Consider the following 21,145-nt stretch of genomic DNA (forward strand, 5'->3'; position numbering starts at 1 on the left):
GAACAGATCCGTTTGTCCGTGTGTATGATAACTTGTTTAAAAACGTGCGATCGCTTTGAAAATTGGTACACATGGTCTTAAGGATATAAGAAAGGTCCCTAAGTTACGTAGACTATCGAGTTCGGTATTCAGATGCATCGGATTTTTATATTTGATTTTGTGACAATGGAAACTCTCCTTAAACATTTCTAAATTGTTCTCAAATATTTGAATAACTTAAAAGTACTGCCTTTTCTTGAGGCCGGAAAAAAAATTGTCTGAGATCAACCGGGAAAAAACATTTTCCTATAGAATGTGGCCTGTAGAATCCATAATTTCAAACAGTTCCAAGATTGGGCTAATAGTTCAAAAGTTACAGCCCTTTGAATTTTTTTTCGAAATTTGTTTTTTGTCCATAACTTTTTATTGAGAGGTCTAATCGAAAACGTACGAATTGTTTTGGATTCTACGCACCAAAATTAATAAGAAAAAGTGTTTTCCCGAGAAGTTTTGGCGCAGTCGATTTTTGGTAGAAAAGGAAGATTATACACTGCCTTTTTTTGAGGCCCGCAAAAAAAATTGTCTCAGATCGACCCGGAAAAAAATTTTCTTATAGAATGTGGCATGTAGTATCCAAAATTTCAAACAGTTCTAAGATTGAGCTACTAGTTCAAAAGTTACAGCCCTTTGAATTTTCTTTCGAAATTGGTTTCTAGTCTATAACTTTTGATTGAGAAGTCTGATGGACAAAGTACGAATTGTTTTGGATTCTACGCACGCAGGTTAAGTATTCAAATACTATGCGAAGTATTCGAATACTTCTCAAAGTATCCAAATACTTTGAGAAGTATTCGAATACTAAATATTTGTGAAAGTATTTGAGTTACAAATACAAATACTGCTTCCATAAAAGTATTTAATTACAAAGTATTTGAATACTTTAAAGGATTTGAATACTAAAAAGTATTTACAAAATCGAATACTGCCCAGCTCTGGTCAAAAGGAATAAAACGGCTAAACATTCCATGTTTGCACTTTTCATTGATGCAGTTTCTACACACTTACAGAATTAGTTTTGGATTGAGTCAATTTATAAATTAGCCCTCACCCCATACGTAATATTTGAAAAATTATGAAGAATACAGCTAAAGACCGTTTACTGCATCCAACAGGTTCAAAATGACTATATTTCGTCAAAATTTTTCTACAAACCACCAGGGTTTGACTTTGAATAAAAATAGAAACACACTTAACCAAGCATGTACATTGTACAACTAATTATCAAATTTAGTTCATTTAAATGGTGCAACTGTCGCCTGTAATACTCAATGGTATTTAAAGTGTATTTGTAGGCAACAAATTTTGTACCAATCTAAACCGAAGCTTTTGAGGAATCAGTATACCTAGATCCCAAACCCTCAGATGGAAATGAGTCTTATCTCCCCCAATAAAAGAGATATTGAGGTGACCCTCTTATCTTGAACGCACTGTATAATATTGTTTGACAAAAAAATTAGTTCCCGATCAAAACCGGGTTTTTTATGTATGTAAATTGGGAAAAAATAATATCACTAATAAATAGAAAATTTTGTAATTTGTGGTAAAACTATTCATTTTAGGCGAAAATGTTTGAAGTAAAAGTGGTAGGGAATAAAAATGGACATCTTTTGTATCTACACGTTTTTCACATAACCTCCCCAAATTTTTTGAGATTGTACAATGTGTTCCAAAAGAATGTAGTATAGCAAGTAATAGGCAACCGTTGCATCATTCAAAGCGGAATTTAATTCCAGACTAGATATACGGGGTATAGCAATGTGCTCAAGGTTGTCTATTTTAAAGAATTATTTTTAAATCACCAAATTTAAAAAGAAGTATCGTTAATTCTAAGGTAATAGTTACCTACGATTTTGTTAAACTTCATACTTGTGTATCTGGTCACTGGTGATATTTTTTCGAGTACCTACGGCCTTTGGTGGTATATACCAACCGTTTCTGACAAAAATAACAATTTGAAAGGATTGGTTCACTCTACAAAGCGAATATCCTCGGCATTCATTACATAAACATTGTTATTGCTTTGAATTCCCACAGCAAAAACTTTCCGAACAGTACAAATACTATATTTAGTAATTAGAAAAGCCAAAACTGTGCTGATCAGTCTGGTCTAGTACAATGGATGAAATTCGACGTCTCCCATCCGAACTTCAAAAGAAAGCGGTAAACGAACTAAATGAAGATCCACAACGGACTCAACAAGCGCTGAAGCATATTAAAGAATGGGTACGGAAACAACCACATTTGAATATCAGAAATGGTTTGTACACATTTCCATACCACGCAAATGGGACCGCGTTAATTTTGCAGATGACCAAATGCTGATATCCTTTTTGAGAGGTAGCAAATGGCACATAACTGCCGCAAAGGAGAAGGTCGATCATTTCTACAGTACAAAAACCCTAATGCCAGAATTGTTCAAGGATAGAGATCCCTCATCTACGACAGTTCAGAAAATACTAAAAGCTGGGTAAGTTCTCTGAACAGGCGCGCGTAATAACTGAGAGTTTAGGGTTGTCTTTCCGATGCCCAAAGTGGGAGATTATCTCGGTCCAGTAATGATTATATATAATTTGAAAAATCTTGATGTGAATGAGATATCTTATGTAAACACCTTGAAGGTTTTCTTTATGACCTTAGAGATATTAATGAGGGAAGATGACGACTTTGTTGTTTCCGGAATGGATTTGTTGGCCGACCACGATGGATGCCCCCCGAGCTTTTACTTGCAATTTACGCCAGCGGTCATGAGCAAAACTACGCGATGTGTGCAACGCGTTTATCCCATTAGAGTGAAGAGTGTTGCGTGTATTCACACGCTGGGGGTGTATGAAATGATTTATGATAAACTCGTAAAGCCATTCATGGGGACGAAGCTTCAAGAGCGGGTTTGTTATAAATGCCATATTTGGCGATCTGTTAACAATACTAATTTTTAGTTTCACATTGTGAGCAAGGCACAAACGAAACAGTTTTTGAGTAAGTTACCTCAAAATGTACTACCAAAGGAGTACGGGGGAACGAATGTGTCAATACAAGATGCAGCGGGTGAAAAACACACGATCCTTTCGTTTCATTACAATTTGATTTTAGATCGTTGGAAGAAGAAAGTGGAAAGCTACAGGGCATGGTTTCTCGAGGACACAAAGTACCTTACAAATGACGAGCTTAGAGTCGGTGCATCATCGGTGCTAGAATGTGACATTGGGGTGGGGGTTGATGGAACCTTTCAGAATCTCAGTATTGATTGATGTCCTTTGATTATAACTTAATACTGAATACTTTCCAACGCTCTGAAGCGTGGGTAATGTGAGGTAATGGAATTAAATGTCAAATTTACAATCATCGAATAAAAACTTTGGTTTTTTGTAAAATGGAGTACCTACGTATTAAACAATTCACAGAATTAAACCAGCCTACTCGATTCAACATTCACAATGCAAATTTGTCCCCTCGGCTATTTATGAACCGAATTGCATGAAATTCAAACTGGGCATAGCCAGAACCATATCAAATGTCATGTCACCCCTTTGCCACTTTAGATGATGTATCGTTAGGGCCTAACTCGCGCATGTTCTATTGTTACCATATTCCAATAAAGTCTCTGTCCAAGAACAAGGAGAAATCTTGAGTTATTTTCAACTCAATTTCAGTTTCAGTTGTTGGTCACATAATTAAGCCTCTGGCGGACGCGACTAAGTTCGGTTCGATCTGCAATACAAGAGGTCTGTAATGAGAGAGGTCCGCTTCCAGGCCTTTTTTCTCGAAATCAACAAATTTCGGTTCTTGTGGCATATCCTTGGAACTAATCGGGATTGTATGGTTTTCTTTACAGAATGATAATTACACTTTAATCGCGCAATTTTTCCCTAATTCGACCATGTATAATTTCTGAGATCTCCGTGATAGACATCCTAATCTTGGACACAGTGTATGGGTACGCGGATTATATTGACGGGAATATTTTGAAAGGGGCCGTTTTGAGCGAGGCTATTTTGACTGGTTTATTTGATCCGGGCTATTATGACGGGGCCATTTTGACGGCACACAAAAATTTGTTATAAATTTTGTGATTTTGAATCTCAATGGGCCCAAAGGGTGGCTCCCGTAACTTTTCAAAGAGCCATAACCCACCCGTTATCGAGGTTTACAAGGCCTGGTTTATTTGGACGATGTTATAATTTTCCTTGAACGTAAATTTAATTCTAAATTGCAGCCAGACACATATAAGTTTCTACGCAAAGAAATTAATTATTTCACTTACAGAACAACAAAATATTAAGACGAAACCTGAAACTGCCATTATTTCACTTGTCCAAAAACCCAAAAACAAGTTCCATCTTTCCTTGGATTAGCAGGATACCATCGGAGCTTTATTTCAAAATTTAAAAAAAATTACGTCTCCACTTGAAGACTTAAGATTCATTTTTTTACTTGGACTGCTAACTGTTCAGAAGAGTAAATCTAGTTGATGCTTCAATGTCCGATATTTACCAAGAGGTGGCTTACGCAGACGAATTATTTAGAAAAGTGAAAAGAAATTTATAGCGTAATTGAAGAGGAATTATCAATAATCGTGATTCGTGTGATCTGTCCAACACTTTAAACCATATTTCATTGCAACTAGTCATAATCCTTGGCTTATCACCTTAGATTTAAATACGCTATGTGAAAAAAATACACAAAAAGCTGTCGTAAAGACGCGTTCGCATTATTACATTTTTTTGCTTCAGTTGATATATTTTCAGAAAATCCATTACTTCACCAAACTCCAAATTTGTTTTAAATTTTTGTAAATTGAAGAAACAAGGCGTCATTAGTGCCATTTGTCAAGTTCTCTCGATGCAAACGGTTGTAATTAACACTACGCAAAATGTTTACATGCCTGCGTCACATTAAATAATATTCTCATTAAAATAGCTACCAAGAAATCCATTGTCCAAGGCAACAAGTTGTGTTTCATTATTTAGAACTACCTACGTAGGTACTTTAAATATTACTTTGCAAAAGTTGATTAGTATCTTGCATTTATGTTATTATATAGTTTTCCCACAGGAATAATAATGAGAATAACCAAATAAATATGGCCATTTCACGAACATTCGACTACTTTCTTAAACGCCACCGTAGCAATGGGCATCGCTGTGAAAATTCGACCACTGCCAAAAGACCTCCAACAAAAGGCAGTAAGGGAACTAAATGAAGATCCAAAACGAATTCAAGAAGCAGTAGACCATGTTACGGAGTGGCTACAAAAGCAACCACATTTGAACGTCAGAAATGGTTTGTATCCAACCCTATGCATTGAACTGCGATCACGATAGCAGTTTTTTAGATGAGCAAATGACGGTGGCATTTTTGCGAGGTTGCAAGTGGAACCTTCAAATGGCAAAGGACAAGTTGGACACTTTCTACAGCGTAAAAACTGCATATCCCGAACTGTTTCAAGACCGAGATCCTTTATCTCCTGCGATCCAGAAAGTACTCGACGCTGGGTGAGTCATCTTCATACTATCGCAATGGTAAAGTTTTTGTTTGTAGAAATGTCTTCCCCATGCCTAAACCCGAAAATTATGTGGGGCCGGTATTTACTATTTACACTTTGAGAAATGTACAAGAAAATGAGATATCGTTACTCGAAACCATGAAGGTGTTTTTTATGACTTTGGAAATATTACTAATGGAAGATGACGATTTTGTTATTTCTGGAATTACTGGGGTGGTGGACCACAACGAATGTCCAGTTAGCTACTATTTGCAATTTACACCGGTTCTCATGAAGAATTTTTTGCAATGTATCCAAAATGCTTACCCGCTGAGAGTAAAGGGCTGTGCCGTTTTTAACACACTGACTGTATTTGAAACGATTTTCAATACGTTTATCAAACCATTTCTGGGATCGAAACTTCGAAAAAGGGTATGGTAGTATCTACGTACATTGATCAATAGTAAAAGTGCTTTCAGGTTACAGTTCCAAACAAAGAGCAATCAAAAGAGTTTCTAAGCAAATTCCCACGAAGTCTACTGCCAATCGAGTACGGTGGAACGAACGGATCGATGGATGATGCTGCGGGTGAGTCATACGTGACTCATTCTTTTCTTTGAAATTTTATTTCAGAACAATGGAAGAAGAAAGTGGAAAGCTATAGGCAATGGTTTTTAGACGACGCAAAGTATGGGACGAATGAAAAGCTTAGGGTTGATAAGTCAAAGACGATAGAGGATGGTGTTATAACTGACGGAACTTTTCGGAATCTTGTTATTGATTGACTCATTTATGATGTTGGTACTATTGCATACAAATAAAAGCAAAATCCCCTACACCGTATATTAAATTTCTCATGCTAAATTTGAACCATTTTGTAATGTGGTGACCGCGAAGCAAATTGTGACCGAAACGGATCGTCGAGTAAAAGCATTAGCAAAAGTAAACGATTCGTCTATACGCATCAGTCTTTCCGTATTGCAATCCAGCAAGTTGCAACTTTTGACGCTTAAAAGAGCACACAATCCTCAACCGCCCAAGAATATTAAAACCCTTATGTGGCTGGATCATTTGACTTTGTGTATCACGCTTTCCTTTCACTGTGTGTAGCCTATTTTGAATTTATGATGACTATTTGGTGGGGCTTTGTTATCTACATGACTACGCCTAGAATTTTGTAGAAGCTTTACATCACAAGGAAACAAACAGATAGGTTTGTATGTTGAAGAACCAACTAACTATGTTGTTAATTTGGGTGATGTTAAAGAAAGTAAAGGTCCTACGACACAGATGGAAATGCATTGGTTTAGGATTTTTGGTATCCGGCTACTTAACCCCCCCACCCCGCCCCCCTCACCAGCACGCGCAGTCATTATCATTATCTTTCTCTTTAGCAGCTCAGGAAATAATAATAAAAAGAAGCTAAAGAAACAAGTTGCAAATGTAAGATAGAAAAAAGGTAAAAACTGCCCTTTCTAGATATTTTTACGTAGAATCCAGTGGAGTAATGCAAATATTGGTATTTTTTAAATGCCCTTGTCAAATTTTTTGAATTCTTTTTCCTGATGACAATGATGTATCACAAGCTATATTTTTTTTCATTTTAGCTATGAACCAAAAATTAAAACTTTATTACGATTTGTACGCTTTTATACGGTTTTGGGCCATGCATTCATGGTAACCCATACCAATCAATAAAAATGGCTGACGGTAGAAACATGTCATTTCAAAATTTTGAGAAAAATGATCTATAATATATATAATTATATAAGCAGACAAAGCACGTGCTTTGGCCACCGGCCAAAAAATAATGAGAAAATCAGGAAAAGGAAAAAAGAAACTGAATTAATTTAAATATAAATGTTAAATATTTTTGGTTTACACAATATATTAATAACTTTGAAATAATAATGTAAAATATACACTTTGGCAATTATTACTTACTGAGTATTTCATGTGAAATGATAGACGCACGGTGGAATGCTCGCCCCATGAAATAGCAAATCAAAATACGCTGGCCCTGAACCCTAACCGGTAACATGACTTTTCCGAAATACGAGCCTCGTACTTAGGACTTTTCCAAAAATTAAACTTTTTACAAACAGTCTCGGGAACACTGAAGTCATTACATCGTCACCCCCGAAACAATGGGGCATAGAAACCAAAAAGGCGAGGATGTCGAAAGACCATTGGACTTGGACACGAGGCGCTCCTCACTCAGCTTTAAGGCCGATTCACACTATCGGTGCGATCGCGATCCGGCAATATTATACGAGTATTTCTATTTAAGGAAAAATATTTTTTCTGCGCGCTTTTTTGGGGTACTCTGTATACCTACAAACTATGCACAATACAAAAGCAAAATCGACGAGCCCGAGAAATATTTACGAACACGCCTTCATTTAATTTTTATTGAATTTATCTGTTCTTAAATCACAACCCTGTATGTACGTATACTTTTAGCAATCTTCTAACTGTATGTATTTTATCGAGGGTCAAATACACAAGAGCTTGATTTTTAATCGGATAATTTTATTTTTACACGACAGTTTCGTTGCAACGGAAAAACACCTCATCTGAACCTCAGGAGTGATGATGAATGAATACACAAACAAGTGTGAGAAATGCTTCAAGGATCTTGGCAAATAATCATGTGCTACATATTGCTTTAATTAATTGCTGTGTAAATGTAAATGTCGATTATTTTGACACAATTGGACTGGTATAATTTTCTAAGTGCTCTTCCATTATCGCTCATATAGTAATGTTGTAAGAGTACCTGCGAAAGCATCATGAAAATTCGACCTCTCCAACGACAACTGCAAGAAAAGGCGATAAAGGAACTAAATGAAGATCCAAGACGAATTGAACAAGCGTTGGATCTTCTGAAGGAATGGATACGGAAACAACCGCATTTAAATATCAGAAACGGTTTGTGGGTAACCTGTACTACTCGTGAAACCAAGTTGTATACTTTACAGACGATCAAATGCTGTTAGCCTTCTTGCGAGGGTCTAAGTGGAACTTGCAATTTACAAAAGAGAAATTGGACGTTTTCTGCAGTATAAAAACTCAAATGCCCGAATTGTATGAAGATAGGGATCCTTTATCTTCAGGAATTCAGAAAGTACTTAAAATCGGGTAAGTGTGGGCACCTCCTGTAAGTGAGTAAATCACTTTTGCAGAGTTGTGTTTCCGATGCCTAAGGCGGAAAACGACATAGGTCCAACTACAATTATTAGCAATATGAAAAATGTGGACGAGAATGAAATTACGTTTGTTGACATGTTGAAGGTCTTCTTTATGACTTTAGAGATACTAATGAGGGAGGATGACGGTTTTGTTGTTTCTGGGATGAATTTTTTGGCTGACCACGATGGATGCCCGGTTAGTTATTATTTGCAGTTTACTCCTGGTATAGTGAAGAATGCTACTACAAGTTTTCAAAGTGCTTACCCCATCAGGACGAAAAGCATGACCATTATAAACACATGGACTGTTTTTGAAACGTTGTATAATACGCTTATGAAGCCATTTTTGACCCCAAAACTTCGAGAGAGGGTGCGCTACCACGTCTACACCTACAGAACTTTTCTAATAGCAAAGTGCTTCAGTTCCAGGTTGTAAGCAAAGCACAATCGAGTCAGTTTCTAAAAGAGAGTCCCCTAAATTTACCAAGAGAGTACGGTGGAATGAATGAATCAATGACAAATGCAGCGGGTGGGAAACGTGTCATTTAATTTAGTTCTTACCATTAGTATTGCAGAGGAATGGAAAAAGAAGGTGGAGAGCTACAGGGAATGGTTTCTGGAAGACGCTATGTACGTTACGAATGAAGCACTCAGACCAAAGGTGCTAGAGAATGTCGATGTAGTTGATGGATCATTTCGTAGCCTTGTCATCGACTAATTTCTTTCAGAATGTAAAGCACTGTAGTATTGTTTAGCTGCAATAAATTTATTGGTGAGAAGGTGAATTTTCTGAACTACAGCAACCATTCTCTGGATGGTGGAAGAAAGGACCAGTCACAACTCTACCGTCTTCATAGTACTTACTTGGCAATATGATGTTCTTTAAATTTCTCTACATCCACAGATGGTTACATTCACAGAATACCTGCCGCTGAGTAATATTACTGCATATTACGGGTATTATGTTTCACTTCCGGTTCGAAGTCAGAATTAACTATGTGTGTTTTGGAGATTGCAATCTTCATTATTCTATTCCACGATTTAAGAGAACTCTTATTTTACCACCACAGGAAACCACTTGAAACAGAAAGTACAAAATTCTAGTTGGATAAAATTTGGTCTTGTGAGGGGACTTCTTGCAGCACACACACAACCCAAAGTGCCTCCAATTTTCAAAAAAAAATTTATTCCCCACCCCTCGGTGCTGTAACTTATCCTGATACCGAATCTGGACCTTTTTGACGTGTGACCGTTTTGGTAAAGCCATCATATTTAAATTGTGGCACAATCTCCCGGGAGTTTTTTGAAGGACGTGTACCTGTTTTCAATACGAGTCAATACCACACCTTGCAATTCGGAGGCTGTCCCTGAACATGAAGAAAATGCAGAAAATCTTCCATACCATCACCTCTTACAGGTAATAGGGTGAATGTTTCTTGCGGAACAATGTTGAATATTAGAATATAATATGTATAGGAGGTTGAATCATTTTGTTCTTAAAAATTCTCAAACACGAAGAAACTTTTTCCGTTTCCCTTTGGAAAGAATTGAAGATTGGGCCAAAATTTACAGATTTCAAAGTAACTCAGTCGGCTCCAATTTTTCGAACTAAAACGCATTTGGATTTATAACACCTAAGTGGACCCTATCAACATATCCCAAATTACTATTCGTGGCCCGCCCTATAACATCTAGGAGGTTATATCGTTGCAAGGACTTATTTTACAGTTGCTAATGAGTACTTACACAAGATTTCTCACAGGAATAATAATGAGAATCATTACCTATATAAATATTGCATTTCACAAACATGTTTAAACGCAACTGCAATAATGAACATTTCTGTGAAAATTCGACCCCTAAAAAAAGATCTCCAAGAAAAGGCAGTAAGGGAACTAAATGAAGATCCAAAACGAATTCAAGAAGCATTAGATCAAGTTACGGAGTGGCTACAAAAGCAACCACATTTGAATGCCAAAAATGGTTTGTTTCCAACCCTATTCACTGAACTGTGATTACGATTACATAATTTTTAGATGAGCAAATGACGGTGGCATTTTTGCGAGGTTGCAAGTGGAACCTTCAAATGGCAAAGGACAAGTTGGACACTTTCTACAGCGTAAAAACTGCATATCCCGAACTGTTTCAAGACCGAGATCCTTTATCTCCTGCGATCCAGAAAGTACTCGACGCCGGGTAAGTCATCTTAATACAATTCCAATCGTAAAGGTTTTGTTTGTAGAAATGTCTTTCCTATGCCTAAACCGGAAAATTATGTGGGGCCGGTATTTACTATTTACACTTTGAGAAATGTACAAGAAAATGAGATATCGTTACTCGAAACCATGAAGGTGTTTTTTATGACTTTGGAAATATTACTAATGGAAGATGACGATTTTGTTATTTCTGGAATTACTGGGGTGGTGGACCACAACGAATGTCCAGTTAGCTACTATTTGCAATTTACACCGGTTCTCATGAAGAATTTTTTGCAATGTATCCAAAATGCTTACCCGCTGAGAGTAAAGGGCTGTGCCGTTTTTAACACACTGACTGTATTTGAAACGATTTTCAATACGTTTATCAAACCATTTCTGGGATCGAAACTTCGAAAAAGGGTATGGTAGTATCTACGTACATTGATCACTAGTAAAAGTGCTTTCAGGTTACAGTTCCAAACAAAGAGCAATCAAAAGAGTTTCTAAGCAAATTCCCACGAAGTCTACTGCCAACCGAGTACGGTGGAACGAACGGATCGATGGATGATGCTGTGGGTAAGTCATACGTGACTCATTCTTTTCTTTGAAATTTTATTTCAGAACAATGGAAGAAGAAAGTGGAAAGCTATAGGCAATGGTTTTTAGACGACGCAAAGTATGGGACGAATGAAAAGCTTAGAGTTGATAAGTCAAAGACGATAGAGGATGGGGTTATTACTGACGGAACTTTTCGGAACCTTGTGTTTCCTTCCACGAATTTCATGACATTAAAATCTCTTCCCTTTTTATCATTAAACATTTACGTAGTTAAGTAAGTGTGCCCAATAGATAATTATGTTTTTGTCCAGAAATAAGTTCGTTTGATCTAGTAATGCAAAAAATCGGATAAGGAAAGGCTTAAATAATGGCACCGATCATATTCAGGTACCTACACTAACCAAGATATGACTTCGAATTTTAATAAGGAATAAATATTTTTATGTGTTTTCTTTAAATTAATGGCATAAACATATAAAAGGAATTTATGGTTTTCTTTACTTCAACACGTTTATTACTGTCATTATAGGTTCTGTAGAAACAAATTGAAAAGAATTTAAATAATTCGAAATTATAATTTATTGTTTCTAATGGTATGGCAACAAAGTCGTCTTAAAACACATTTATTGCTTGTTAAATATTGTGTGGGTTTATTTACATTAACTTTTTTAACCGGTCATAAATTCCCCCATCGGGGTCTCGGCCGTTTTAGGGTGGAAGATTAAGTTTTATTTGTCTTTAAATCGAACGCTCGACAATTGGCGAAGAATCTCGCGTACGTTCTCGAAATTTGTGTAAGAATGTGCTAACAGCAGAATTTTCGTATAAATTAGTGAGTAAGTTGTCAATTTGCAAAATGTAGTGCCAGGTGGTGGGCGGTAAATGGATGTGTGACAGTGCTCGTTATAGACGAAATGAGTTTGGTTTTACAAATGGATCCAGGTCCACCCTGTTAGCGGGTTCTAAGTTTCACTCAGTATCGATATATTCATTAGCATCCCTACTAAAAGAGGCAGTATTTCACTTAGCAACCGTAAATAATGTGTCTATATCATTAAAATAATCGTGAAGCTCACTAATCAGGATTGACACCATCGGAGGATAAATTCTTCTACAAATCCTAGATGAGAACTCAATTGGTCCAAAAAAAATAGGAAAGAACAAGAATTAAAGTACCATGACGATAATAAGTGGGATATCAATCAACGACTCTCTGTGGCTGCGTCTCGGTAATAAAAGTGAAGGTTAATGTTGTGCAGCAATCATGGTAATATTACTGGTAATCGTATAACGTAATATAATTATGATAAAAGATTTATTCTAAACGTAAAAAAATTAAAATTGTAGGTATGAGAAAGGGTGAATGCCACACCACCTACTTCGCAATCATAACACATGAAGGGGTGTAATTAACGGATTTTCCTAGGGTTTTGTGTAATTCTTCTACAATTTTTACACCAAGATTTCGTAGGGGTGCGCAAAAAATTCCCAATTGCGACGAAATTTGTGGCCTGACTATCTCTAAACATGAAGATAACGAAACACCTAGCCCCAACGACATTTAACGGCACCATGTCATTTGGACAACATAATCTCTGTTTTCTTCACTCAATATTTTTCTTATCTTCGAAATATTCCTTCCGCAATTGTCTTCCCTCTAAAATGTTCCTTTCAAAAGTCTTAATTTTCCCTGGTCCGCCGCTGATAACGTCATCGCCTCCATTCCGTACGTCACGCCCAGGTTGGGATTATTCGGTAAAAAATTTAGGCATTTGGGGAAGAGAGTTTATTTCCAACTTGATCGGTTGATCTGATTGCTGCTTGGTATATCCTCATTTAGGCGGGCCTGCTTATGCTTTTGTCTTTCATTATACTTTTGTATTTATGGTTGGCTCTATACCCTGCCGGCATTCGTTGGTTCAGTGGTCCTTTCATTTTTGTTGTTAATTATGACCCCTAAGTACAACATCAAACCGGTAGTTTCCCTATATATATTTATTTTCGTTATTCCTTGCTTTACTCCATGTATTTCGTTTTTTCTTGGTTGATTTTCAGTTTGCCCCATGTTTGATCATTTCGTTTTGTATTAAAAAATAATTACAACCACTTTATTGATATATAAAATTTTTGATGACATTAAACGCCCGAATTCATTCCAAATGCGTTAAAACCAAATACAACGTCCCACCTGACATTGTTTATACACAGCAATATATCTACGTATTTATTGCTATGCAAATTAATAATTATAGTGAAGTCTATAGATGAATGAAATCTTTTCATTGATTTTTGAAAACTGGAGTAATATCGTATCATTCAAAATTACTGTTTCTTTTTGTTATTATGCGCTACTAGTTAAGTATTGTATATTCAGGTTGAAGATATCATTCAAATTTTTTTAATTTCTTTAAAAATGGAATCATGGATTAATCTTTTATAGTATCATCAACATTCACAGTATTATTTTGCGCAAGTCTACATTTAATCAAAGATGAAACGATCTATGTCACCACACCAATATTTCCCAAAGGCATAACAATTGAACACAAGCCAAACACAACAATCTGCATACGTTGCGTACAGTTTACCGTTTTTTTTGTTTATCTGTACAAAGAGATTGTCGATTTATCTTCTTTTCACTGCATCAGAAAGGATTATGGTAGTTGGTCACTGAGTAGGATATATCAAAAGTAAAAAACACGAATTTGATTAAGCGAGTCTCGTTTAGTATCCAGATATCGACAATCCATGGAAGTTTGTTAAAATATGTGTAGTACAAGGACGTTAAATAAATTGAAGACCTTGTATTCATTATTTCCAGATTAAGTGTCCCTTGATTAATTTCGAATTTCGAGATAAGCGAACGGAAAGTATGCTAAAAGCTTTTTAACACAAACACAGAATTCGGATTCCCCGGTAATCATTTTTGTTATCGTTCCGCCATAAAAACTAGTGTCCACATATGTTAAATTTATTATGTTATTAAGTTAAAAGTGGTCGTAAAACTTGGATACATATGAAACCAGATTCTTCATTGCCGATATAATCGGTTTATTATCGATACTAACATAGATTCATAAAATAACTGAACGTTTACATCACTCAGTGTCCAGAATTCAACACAACTTTAATGCACCAATAACATGTTAATGGACTTCCAATAACTAAACATACAATAAAGGATTGAGACCTCCAGCGATGTTAGATTCATTACACGAATGTAATGGATAACGTATCGACAACGCGCTCATTTCATTTTACATTACTTTACCTTCGCAACTATAACAATATTATCACTAAATATCCTTCCCTTTTAGCCTCGTGTTATGTTAACGTGCTGCACTTATGTGTATAGTCCTTATGTGTTCACAATAACGTGTATTGCAACTGCAGTTTTATGTCTCGTGTTTTATTAAGGCATTGAGGGATAAATTCAACTACCTACTTAATCCGCCACTTCTATAAAGCTGTAGCTATCATCAACGTATATGAGAACCAATTAAAAAAATGCTCACCAGTTGTAGAAGAAGAAAAAGATGAGTCCGAAAATGAAAATGAAAAAATTAGATATCCTCTTTAATTTGTTCTCAAAAACAAGTGGAGGATGCAAGACTAAAGACGCGACAATTAGCAGCTTCACTAGGGGTTTCACAATCCACGGTTTTTAGAATTTTAGCGAATACTTGCTTTAAATTTTCAAGCATCAAATTTCAAAATTCATTTGGAAGTTTGTGAATATTCACCAAAAATTTCAAAATTCAAGTCCATTTCAAATAAAGCTGCCCTTAGGGTGTTTCGGCTTGAATTCGCCCACTTTAGACGTACGCATTGAATTTTCAATTGTCATATTTCAAAATTCATACTGAACTTTGAGAATATCTCGGAGAATATTCACAAAAAATAACTTCGCTTTAAATTTGTAGGCTTCAATTCGCCCACTTTAGGCGCACGAATTGAATTTTCAGCGTCAAATTTCAAAATTCATCCTGAAGTTTGAGAATATTTTCCAAAAATTTCAAAATTCTGATCTCACACTTGGAATACCTCTCAAAATGAAAGTCCATTTCCAATAAAACTTCGCTTTAAATTTATAGGCTTGAATTCGCCCACTCTAGACGTACAAATTGAATTTTCAAGCGTTAAATTTCAAAATTCATCCTGAAGTTTGGGAATATTCACCAAAAATTTCAAAATTCTGATCTCACACTTGAAATTCCTCTCAAAATGAAAGTCCATTTCCAATAAAACTTCGCTCTAAATTTTTAGGCTTGAATTCGCCCACTTTAGGGGTACGAATTGAATTTTCAAGCGTGAAATTTAAAAATTCATCCTGAATAGAATATTCACAAAAAATTTCAAAACTGGTGCAAAATGGTTTTGGCATTTCAATAGGTATAGGTATTGTCCATTAAACCTAATTTCTTGCAATCAATAATAAAGGCTCCTAAATATGTAACTTCGAAACTTTTTCGACTTTTTTATACATTTCGAACTTTGGAAAGCAAAATAATCGGCCTAATTTGTGGTTATCGTACCTAAGATCTGATTTTAGTAGTTTGTTGACATTGTTTGTGGGATGCCAAGCCTCTAGCGCCATTTGCCCACGCTACGCCACTGTCTTAAACAGAGTTAATTTATTACACCTAGCGTGCACTTTCCAGACGAACATCTCTCGCGAAAAAGTGTCCCTCAGATCTCGAACCAGACCACAGACTTTTTTATAATTTATTTACGTTATATCAACATAAAACTAAGTATAAGATCAGATAACTAAAGCAATAAAGTCCACATTATCCAGTCATTAAAATGGCATAAAACAATAAACTTTTAAAGTCTTTGAAATAGTGTCTAAAAGAATTTCAACATAAATTGCTCTAGTCAATTTAGTGACAATAAAAATTTACATTGCTAAAGTTAATTAGAAATACCAAAAAATGTCCGCCGATTAATTGGCGATTTTTAAAAAAAAGGGGGTGCCTAATTAGCGTCTCTCTACCTAACGTTCACACGTAGATAAACAATTCAAAGCAGGTCGCATTCCGATTTTGCCGTTTTTTTGCAAACTTTCGCCGCCAAAGCGGATAACGAGACGATTTGTTTACGCTTTCGCGAAAAATTCGTTTGTCGGGTCGAAATTTACATGGATTTTAGATATTTTTGTATAAATAACGCGAGGACGCGACAGGAGCGTCTGAAATGATTAACGCGAGGGATGATTGATGCAGTGACGTCGTAACGACGCGCGACGCGACGGGTGAGACGCGGAACGAGTGATAAATTGTTGTTATAATTGATTCTTGCATAATTATTCACCACTTCGCATCTGTTTGCATTGACATCTATCGATTTTCGAAATTTACTTCAAAAAAGACAAAGCAAGCCCATTACGTTTGATTTAAGGCCGTACATTTTCTTATATCTTTTTTAGGCAAAAAGCTGGTAGCGTCACACACAGCTTTTTGTACAAGAAATGGACCGATTAACTGTCATTTCGTCTGTTATCAAAATCAACTAAGCGATTCCTTTGTGTGCATATGACGAACGAAAAATCTCAGCAACTGTCTAATGTGGAATATTCAATTGGGAAGGTTGTAACTTTTACGGTGCATTAAATATTTTTTTATGACGGATTATGATTAAAGGGTCTATAAGCAACACTCCAATTATCACCTAAAAATAAAATCCCTTTTTAATTGGAGATTTCGTGATTTCTAATAAAATTCGCCCTGACCTTCTACATTATATGTATTTTTAATTCCTTGATAATTTATTTTTTAGGGTTTATAAGAAAATGCCACGTAAAAACAAAGTGTCTGTCCATTTGAGACTTTAGGGGATGTAGTTTTTAAAGTAAATGTTTTTGTTATGAAAAAATATTTTCCTTGCTCTTATTTTTCGCTTTCCACCCCTACGTACACATACAGGGTGCCCGTTTTTCGTGTCGGATCGTCGTTATTTGAACTAAATTTGACTAAAATACACAAAACGAAGAATAAAAAAAGATAATTGGTGAAGGGACAAAAATGTTTTTAATTTAATTTTAATTGGATGATGATTCGTGTATCATTTCTTCAGAACTTGTAAAATTCGGAGGTTTCAATTAAATAAAATTGGCAGCTTTTATTTTTAATTTTTAAAATTTGTTAATGAGGAAGTGTTTTAAGAATTTGACTATTTTTTAAGTATAGGGTAGTTGGTTTTATGTAGCTTAATATCTGTATTGAATTTCTGGAGAGTGGATTTGCAGTGTGGTTGGTAAATTTGATTAAAATCAATGTTCTGATTGGTCTTTTGTACCTTGCAAGTGTCTTCAATCGAAACTGAAAAGATAATTACATCATACATGCCACTAGATGAAATGCTTTTTGCGTTTCGTTTCGTGGACGTTGCAGCCTTAGGATGTACATTCCAAATAAACTTGCCCGGTATGGCATTAAGGTTTTTTGCTGATGCCAGAACAGTTTATACTGTAAATATGGAATAAGAGTAAGAAATCTTTTTTAATGGAAACAATGTGTCAACCTATTTTAGGAAATCTGGAAATGTAACCACGGATAATTGGTTCACCAGCTATCAGGCAGTGTTTTATTTCGGTAATGTCGTTGTCTGTGAAGAATGCTCTGTTTTTTTGGGTGTATGTTTAAAATTTGAATAAAAGTACACGTTTCAACAGAGAATCCAACAACTGAATTATTATTTTTCATTTAATTCCGTACAAAAACGGCTTTGTTTGCTTCTACGTAAGTGTATTAGTGGAAAAATATCGATTCTGTTGTGAGGATATTCGATATCTCATGAAATAAAGCGAAATTTGTTTAACTATTTTCCCAACTACCTGGGATCTCCCCGAATACAGGATCAAAAGATTGTACGTCAATTTTAGAACACCCGGTATATGAACATTCATACTATAAAATTATTTCGATTTTTATCTAAAGATAATTTCTTTTTTTATCTTTATCTAGATAATACAAAAGCAGTAATAATAAAGAATTAACTCCGAAAATCCGAATAAATCTTGGAGAAACCTTTAAACAAATTCGGGTTCGTGACCAATTGCGAGTGTCCTGCAATTTAATACGTACGTTACAGTGGATTGCGGGGCGAAAAGACTTTTTAGCAGCCTGATTCGTAGCAAGGTCGTTTAGTTACGACTAATAAAATTTACGCGAAGGAACATTTTCTAGTCGGTGAATTGCTTTTAAACCCAAACCGCAAGTAAATAAACTGATATTCATCGCGCTAAACAAAGAAGTTTTTCCGATAGCTAACTGTAATAGCTAGTTAAAAATAAGTTTTTCAAAGTTGAGTAAAGTCATTGGACAGCACCTTATGCGATAAATGAAATCTTCTATACAAAAGCACACATACGTCGGGGAATTTAAATATAACTAAAAAAAATACAAAAAAAAAACGTAACTCAAAAAGCAGTGAATTCGGCAATGCTAATCGGTACAGTAACCTGGAACAAGATCTAGATAATACATTGGGAAAATTAATATGAGCACAGCAAAACATTGGCATTTTATTTATGTGCATAACAATCACGATCACGATTACTCTAAGTAAATTCAAATTTTTTGATTTGTATAAAGTAGTGGGGGTTATTTTTAGGAATTTGCATCTTTGTTTGAAGTAATTTTAACATTCCTGAAGGAATGGACCCCATGAAATCCAGTTGCATGAACAGATTTTGTATTGTACTTATTGATAAGAATCGAATGCAAACAAAGTATTTTCAAGTAGACATCCATATCCACGAAAGTTAAGTTTAAAGAAGCGGGCAAATGTAGCCGCAAAAGAGAAAATAAAAGCATACCTTATCTTGAGGCACTTAATGGGAAGCAACTCCAACATAGATTAATCGCAATAAGAACTTGCCAACGTCCTGAAAACAATGAAAGAAATAGTTGAATTACTTAGTATTATTTAAATGCCTTTCTCTACGTTTTTTGACAGAATTTATGAAATAAAAAGGTTCAGAATTGTTCATGACTTATTTTAGTACACCAGTGTAACCCTTTTCTTTTGTTTTGTTTTTGGTTGTTTTGTTATATAGAACATTAAGGTATTATTATATTAAGATTTAAGCTATTATTTCACTTTTGCACTCTATTATTTGTAACGTCATATTGTCCTGTAATTGGAATGTTTGTTTTTCTGTTGGGCAATAAAAGGAAATTTAATTTAATTTAATTTAATTTATAGATTCATCTGTAGTTTTGTGACTTTGAAGTTTTATTTGGAATAGTTGGCTCCTCAGGTAGTCATTATTCAACCACGCATGTTAGATGTATGGATTTTTTTTCTCTTTTGAGTTGATTTAAGTGATTTAGTTTAGTGGAGAGCTCTCTTCGGCTGCACATTTACCCAAAGGTTAGATTTTTCTTTTTCTTATGATTGTACTTGTGTTTTCTGTATCGAAACAGACTTTTTTGTATTCTGCCCTGTAATTTTTATGAGATCATTATTGAATTGGAAGGTTTTGATTGGACGTTTAATATACAAGAGTTTTGAGTCAAGCTTAATCGATACTTTTGAATATCGAGGAGTATTTTTGAATTTGTAGAGATCGTGAAGATAATTTTATTTGATATTGACTGGAATAAACTAATATTTATTTAGTTAATTTAATTTTACTATATTTTCCTTGTATCTTCTCAGTTTTATACGAGGACAGTAAAGTATTTAAAGAAGCGGGGTGGCGCTCAACCCTGTGGTAAGTGTAACGAAATGCCGAAGATTCCCTAAACCAATCGACAGCTATGGAAGACATCAAGCCTTTAATTTTTCCAACCCTGAGCTACTTGGTCTTTAATGCGTTATGGAAGGTTTGGTGGAGAGATAACCCATGATGGATCTACTTCCCAATTATTTTACATGAACGCAAAATTGCTCTACTAAAAGGTTTCAAAGTTTGGGGTCCGCACTAAATTTAGTCCTGTCTAAGGACCACAAGGACGATACCAGCGAGTGGGCAGAAATGAGATTTTCTCATTTCGTAATTTACATTTATTGCAACAGGTGCACCACTTTAAATACCAAACGAACTAGAAACGCCGCAGTAAACCGAAATACAATAAAGTAAGATCTGAATAACGATTAATTAATCTTGCACTAGTAGACATGGTACATAAATGTTACCGCGATTTTTATACGATAAATGCTGTGTAAAGGTAGGCATGCTTCCACATACCTTACTTAACTACGAAACAAATAGAAACTCGAGAGCTTAGAGTTCAAATTGAATTTGAAGCTACATTAAAATTTTATTGCGCCAAGGAAAGAGAATTAATTTTGACGACGAATGACGCATAACTCGGTAAAATGATACCACCGTCCGGGAGTTTTTGTTACTGGGTACTTGCTCAAAAGTCAATTAAGAAAAAAAATTTCTGCGGGAAACCAAGGTGATTTTAAAACTAAACGGTGTAACAATTATAAAAAAAAACGAATGGTTTATTACAATTTCGAGTGCGTTTAGTGGTGCAGGTATAACATTGGGGTGGCGCCAGTCTGCAGGTATTAATGAAGGCTCCGGGTAAGTTGACACCAGGTTCGGTTCCGGTTATTACGCTAAGCGAACCGAGTACATCATAAACAACGGACAACGAAAAGGTATTATTGAAATTTGAACATAGGCGTGATGAGTTACAGTCGTAACTTTGTTTATGGTC

The 21,145-nt window shown here is 35.4% G+C and overlaps 4 protein-coding genes across 4 annotated transcripts; all 4 read left to right on the plus strand.

Moving 5' to 3' along the window:
* The first annotated feature begins 2,154 nt into the window (after window positions 1–2,154).
* LOC116174950 (alpha-tocopherol transfer protein-like) lies at window positions 2,155–3,325 on the plus strand. The gene is made up of 5 exons (XM_031492991.1): window positions 2,155–2,296; window positions 2,347–2,506; window positions 2,549–2,924; window positions 2,976–3,084; window positions 3,130–3,325. Exons 1-5 carry the CDS (start codon window positions 2,155–2,157, stop codon window positions 3,285–3,287), a joined length of 945 nt encoding a protein of 314 aa, XP_031348851.1. The 3' UTR covers window positions 3,288–3,325.
* A 1,772-nt stretch (window positions 3,326–5,097) lies between these two features.
* LOC116174947 (alpha-tocopherol transfer protein-like) lies at window positions 5,098–6,357 on the plus strand. The gene is made up of 5 exons (XM_031492987.1): window positions 5,098–5,319; window positions 5,372–5,531; window positions 5,578–5,953; window positions 6,001–6,109; window positions 6,155–6,357. The coding sequence occupies exons 1-5, from the start codon at window positions 5,169–5,171 to the stop codon at window positions 6,304–6,306; spliced, it is 948 nt and encodes a 315-aa protein (XP_031348847.1). The 5' UTR covers window positions 5,098–5,168; the 3' UTR covers window positions 6,307–6,357.
* A 1,858-nt stretch (window positions 6,358–8,215) lies between these two features.
* On the plus strand, window positions 8,216–9,512 carry LOC116174948 (retinol-binding protein pinta-like). Its single transcript, XM_031492988.1, has 5 exons — window positions 8,216–8,452; window positions 8,503–8,662; window positions 8,707–9,082; window positions 9,136–9,241; window positions 9,288–9,512. Exons 1-5 carry the CDS (start codon window positions 8,314–8,316, stop codon window positions 9,428–9,430), a joined length of 924 nt encoding a protein of 307 aa, XP_031348848.1. The 5' UTR covers window positions 8,216–8,313; the 3' UTR covers window positions 9,431–9,512.
* A 1,473-nt stretch (window positions 9,513–10,985) lies between these two features.
* LOC116174949 (alpha-tocopherol transfer protein-like) lies at window positions 10,986–11,761 on the plus strand. The gene is made up of 3 exons (XM_031492990.1): window positions 10,986–11,330; window positions 11,378–11,486; window positions 11,532–11,761. Exons 1-3 carry the CDS (start codon window positions 11,058–11,060, stop codon window positions 11,744–11,746), a joined length of 597 nt encoding a protein of 198 aa, XP_031348850.1. The 5' UTR covers window positions 10,986–11,057; the 3' UTR covers window positions 11,747–11,761.
* Window positions 11,762–21,145: the final 9,384 nt, after the last annotated feature.

This window comes from Photinus pyralis, unplaced genomic scaffold (genome assembly GCF_008802855.1).
Source record: "Photinus pyralis isolate 1611_PpyrPB1 unplaced genomic scaffold, Ppyr1.3 Ppyr1.4_LG6, whole genome shotgun sequence".
NCBI classification, from domain to species: domain Eukaryota; kingdom Metazoa; phylum Arthropoda; class Insecta; order Coleoptera; family Lampyridae; genus Photinus; species Photinus pyralis.

What these genes read in the sequence shown, in the direction of transcription:
- LOC116174950 (XM_031492991.1), top strand. Translation starts at nt 2,155, where the DNA reads ATGGATGAAATTCGACGTCTCCCATCCGAACTTCAAAAGAAAGCGGTA. An exon ending in ACATTTGAATATCAGAAATG is followed by an intron (nt 2,297 to 2,346) that starts GTTTGTACACAT and finishes TTAATTTTGCAG; the next exon opens with ATGACCAAATGCTGATATCC. An exon ending in CAGAAAATACTAAAAGCTGG is followed by an intron (nt 2,507 to 2,548) that starts GTAAGTTCTCTG and finishes CTGAGAGTTTAG; the next exon opens with GGTTGTCTTTCCGATGCCCA.
- LOC116174947 (XM_031492987.1), top strand. Translation starts at nt 5,169, where the DNA reads ATGGGCATCGCTGTGAAAATTCGACCACTGCCAAAAGACCTCCAACAA. An exon ending in ACATTTGAACGTCAGAAATG is followed by an intron (nt 5,320 to 5,371) that starts GTTTGTATCCAA and finishes GCAGTTTTTTAG; the next exon opens with ATGAGCAAATGACGGTGGCA. An exon ending in CAGAAAGTACTCGACGCTGG is followed by an intron (nt 5,532 to 5,577) that starts GTGAGTCATCTT and finishes TTTTGTTTGTAG; the next exon opens with AAATGTCTTCCCCATGCCTA.
- LOC116174948 (XM_031492988.1), top strand. Translation starts at nt 8,314, where the DNA reads ATGAAAATTCGACCTCTCCAACGACAACTGCAAGAAAAGGCGATAAAG. An exon ending in GCATTTAAATATCAGAAACG is followed by an intron (nt 8,453 to 8,502) that starts GTTTGTGGGTAA and finishes TATACTTTACAG; the next exon opens with ACGATCAAATGCTGTTAGCC. An exon ending in CCCCAAAACTTCGAGAGAGG is followed by an intron (nt 9,083 to 9,135) that starts GTGCGCTACCAC and finishes AAAGTGCTTCAG; the next exon opens with TTCCAGGTTGTAAGCAAAGC.
- LOC116174949 (XM_031492990.1), top strand. Translation starts at nt 11,058, where the DNA reads ATGAAGGTGTTTTTTATGACTTTGGAAATATTACTAATGGAAGATGAC. An exon ending in GATCGAAACTTCGAAAAAGG is followed by an intron (nt 11,331 to 11,377) that starts GTATGGTAGTAT and finishes AAGTGCTTTCAG; the next exon opens with GTTACAGTTCCAAACAAAGA. An exon ending in ATCGATGGATGATGCTGTGG is followed by an intron (nt 11,487 to 11,531) that starts GTAAGTCATACG and finishes ATTTTATTTCAG; the next exon opens with AACAATGGAAGAAGAAAGTG.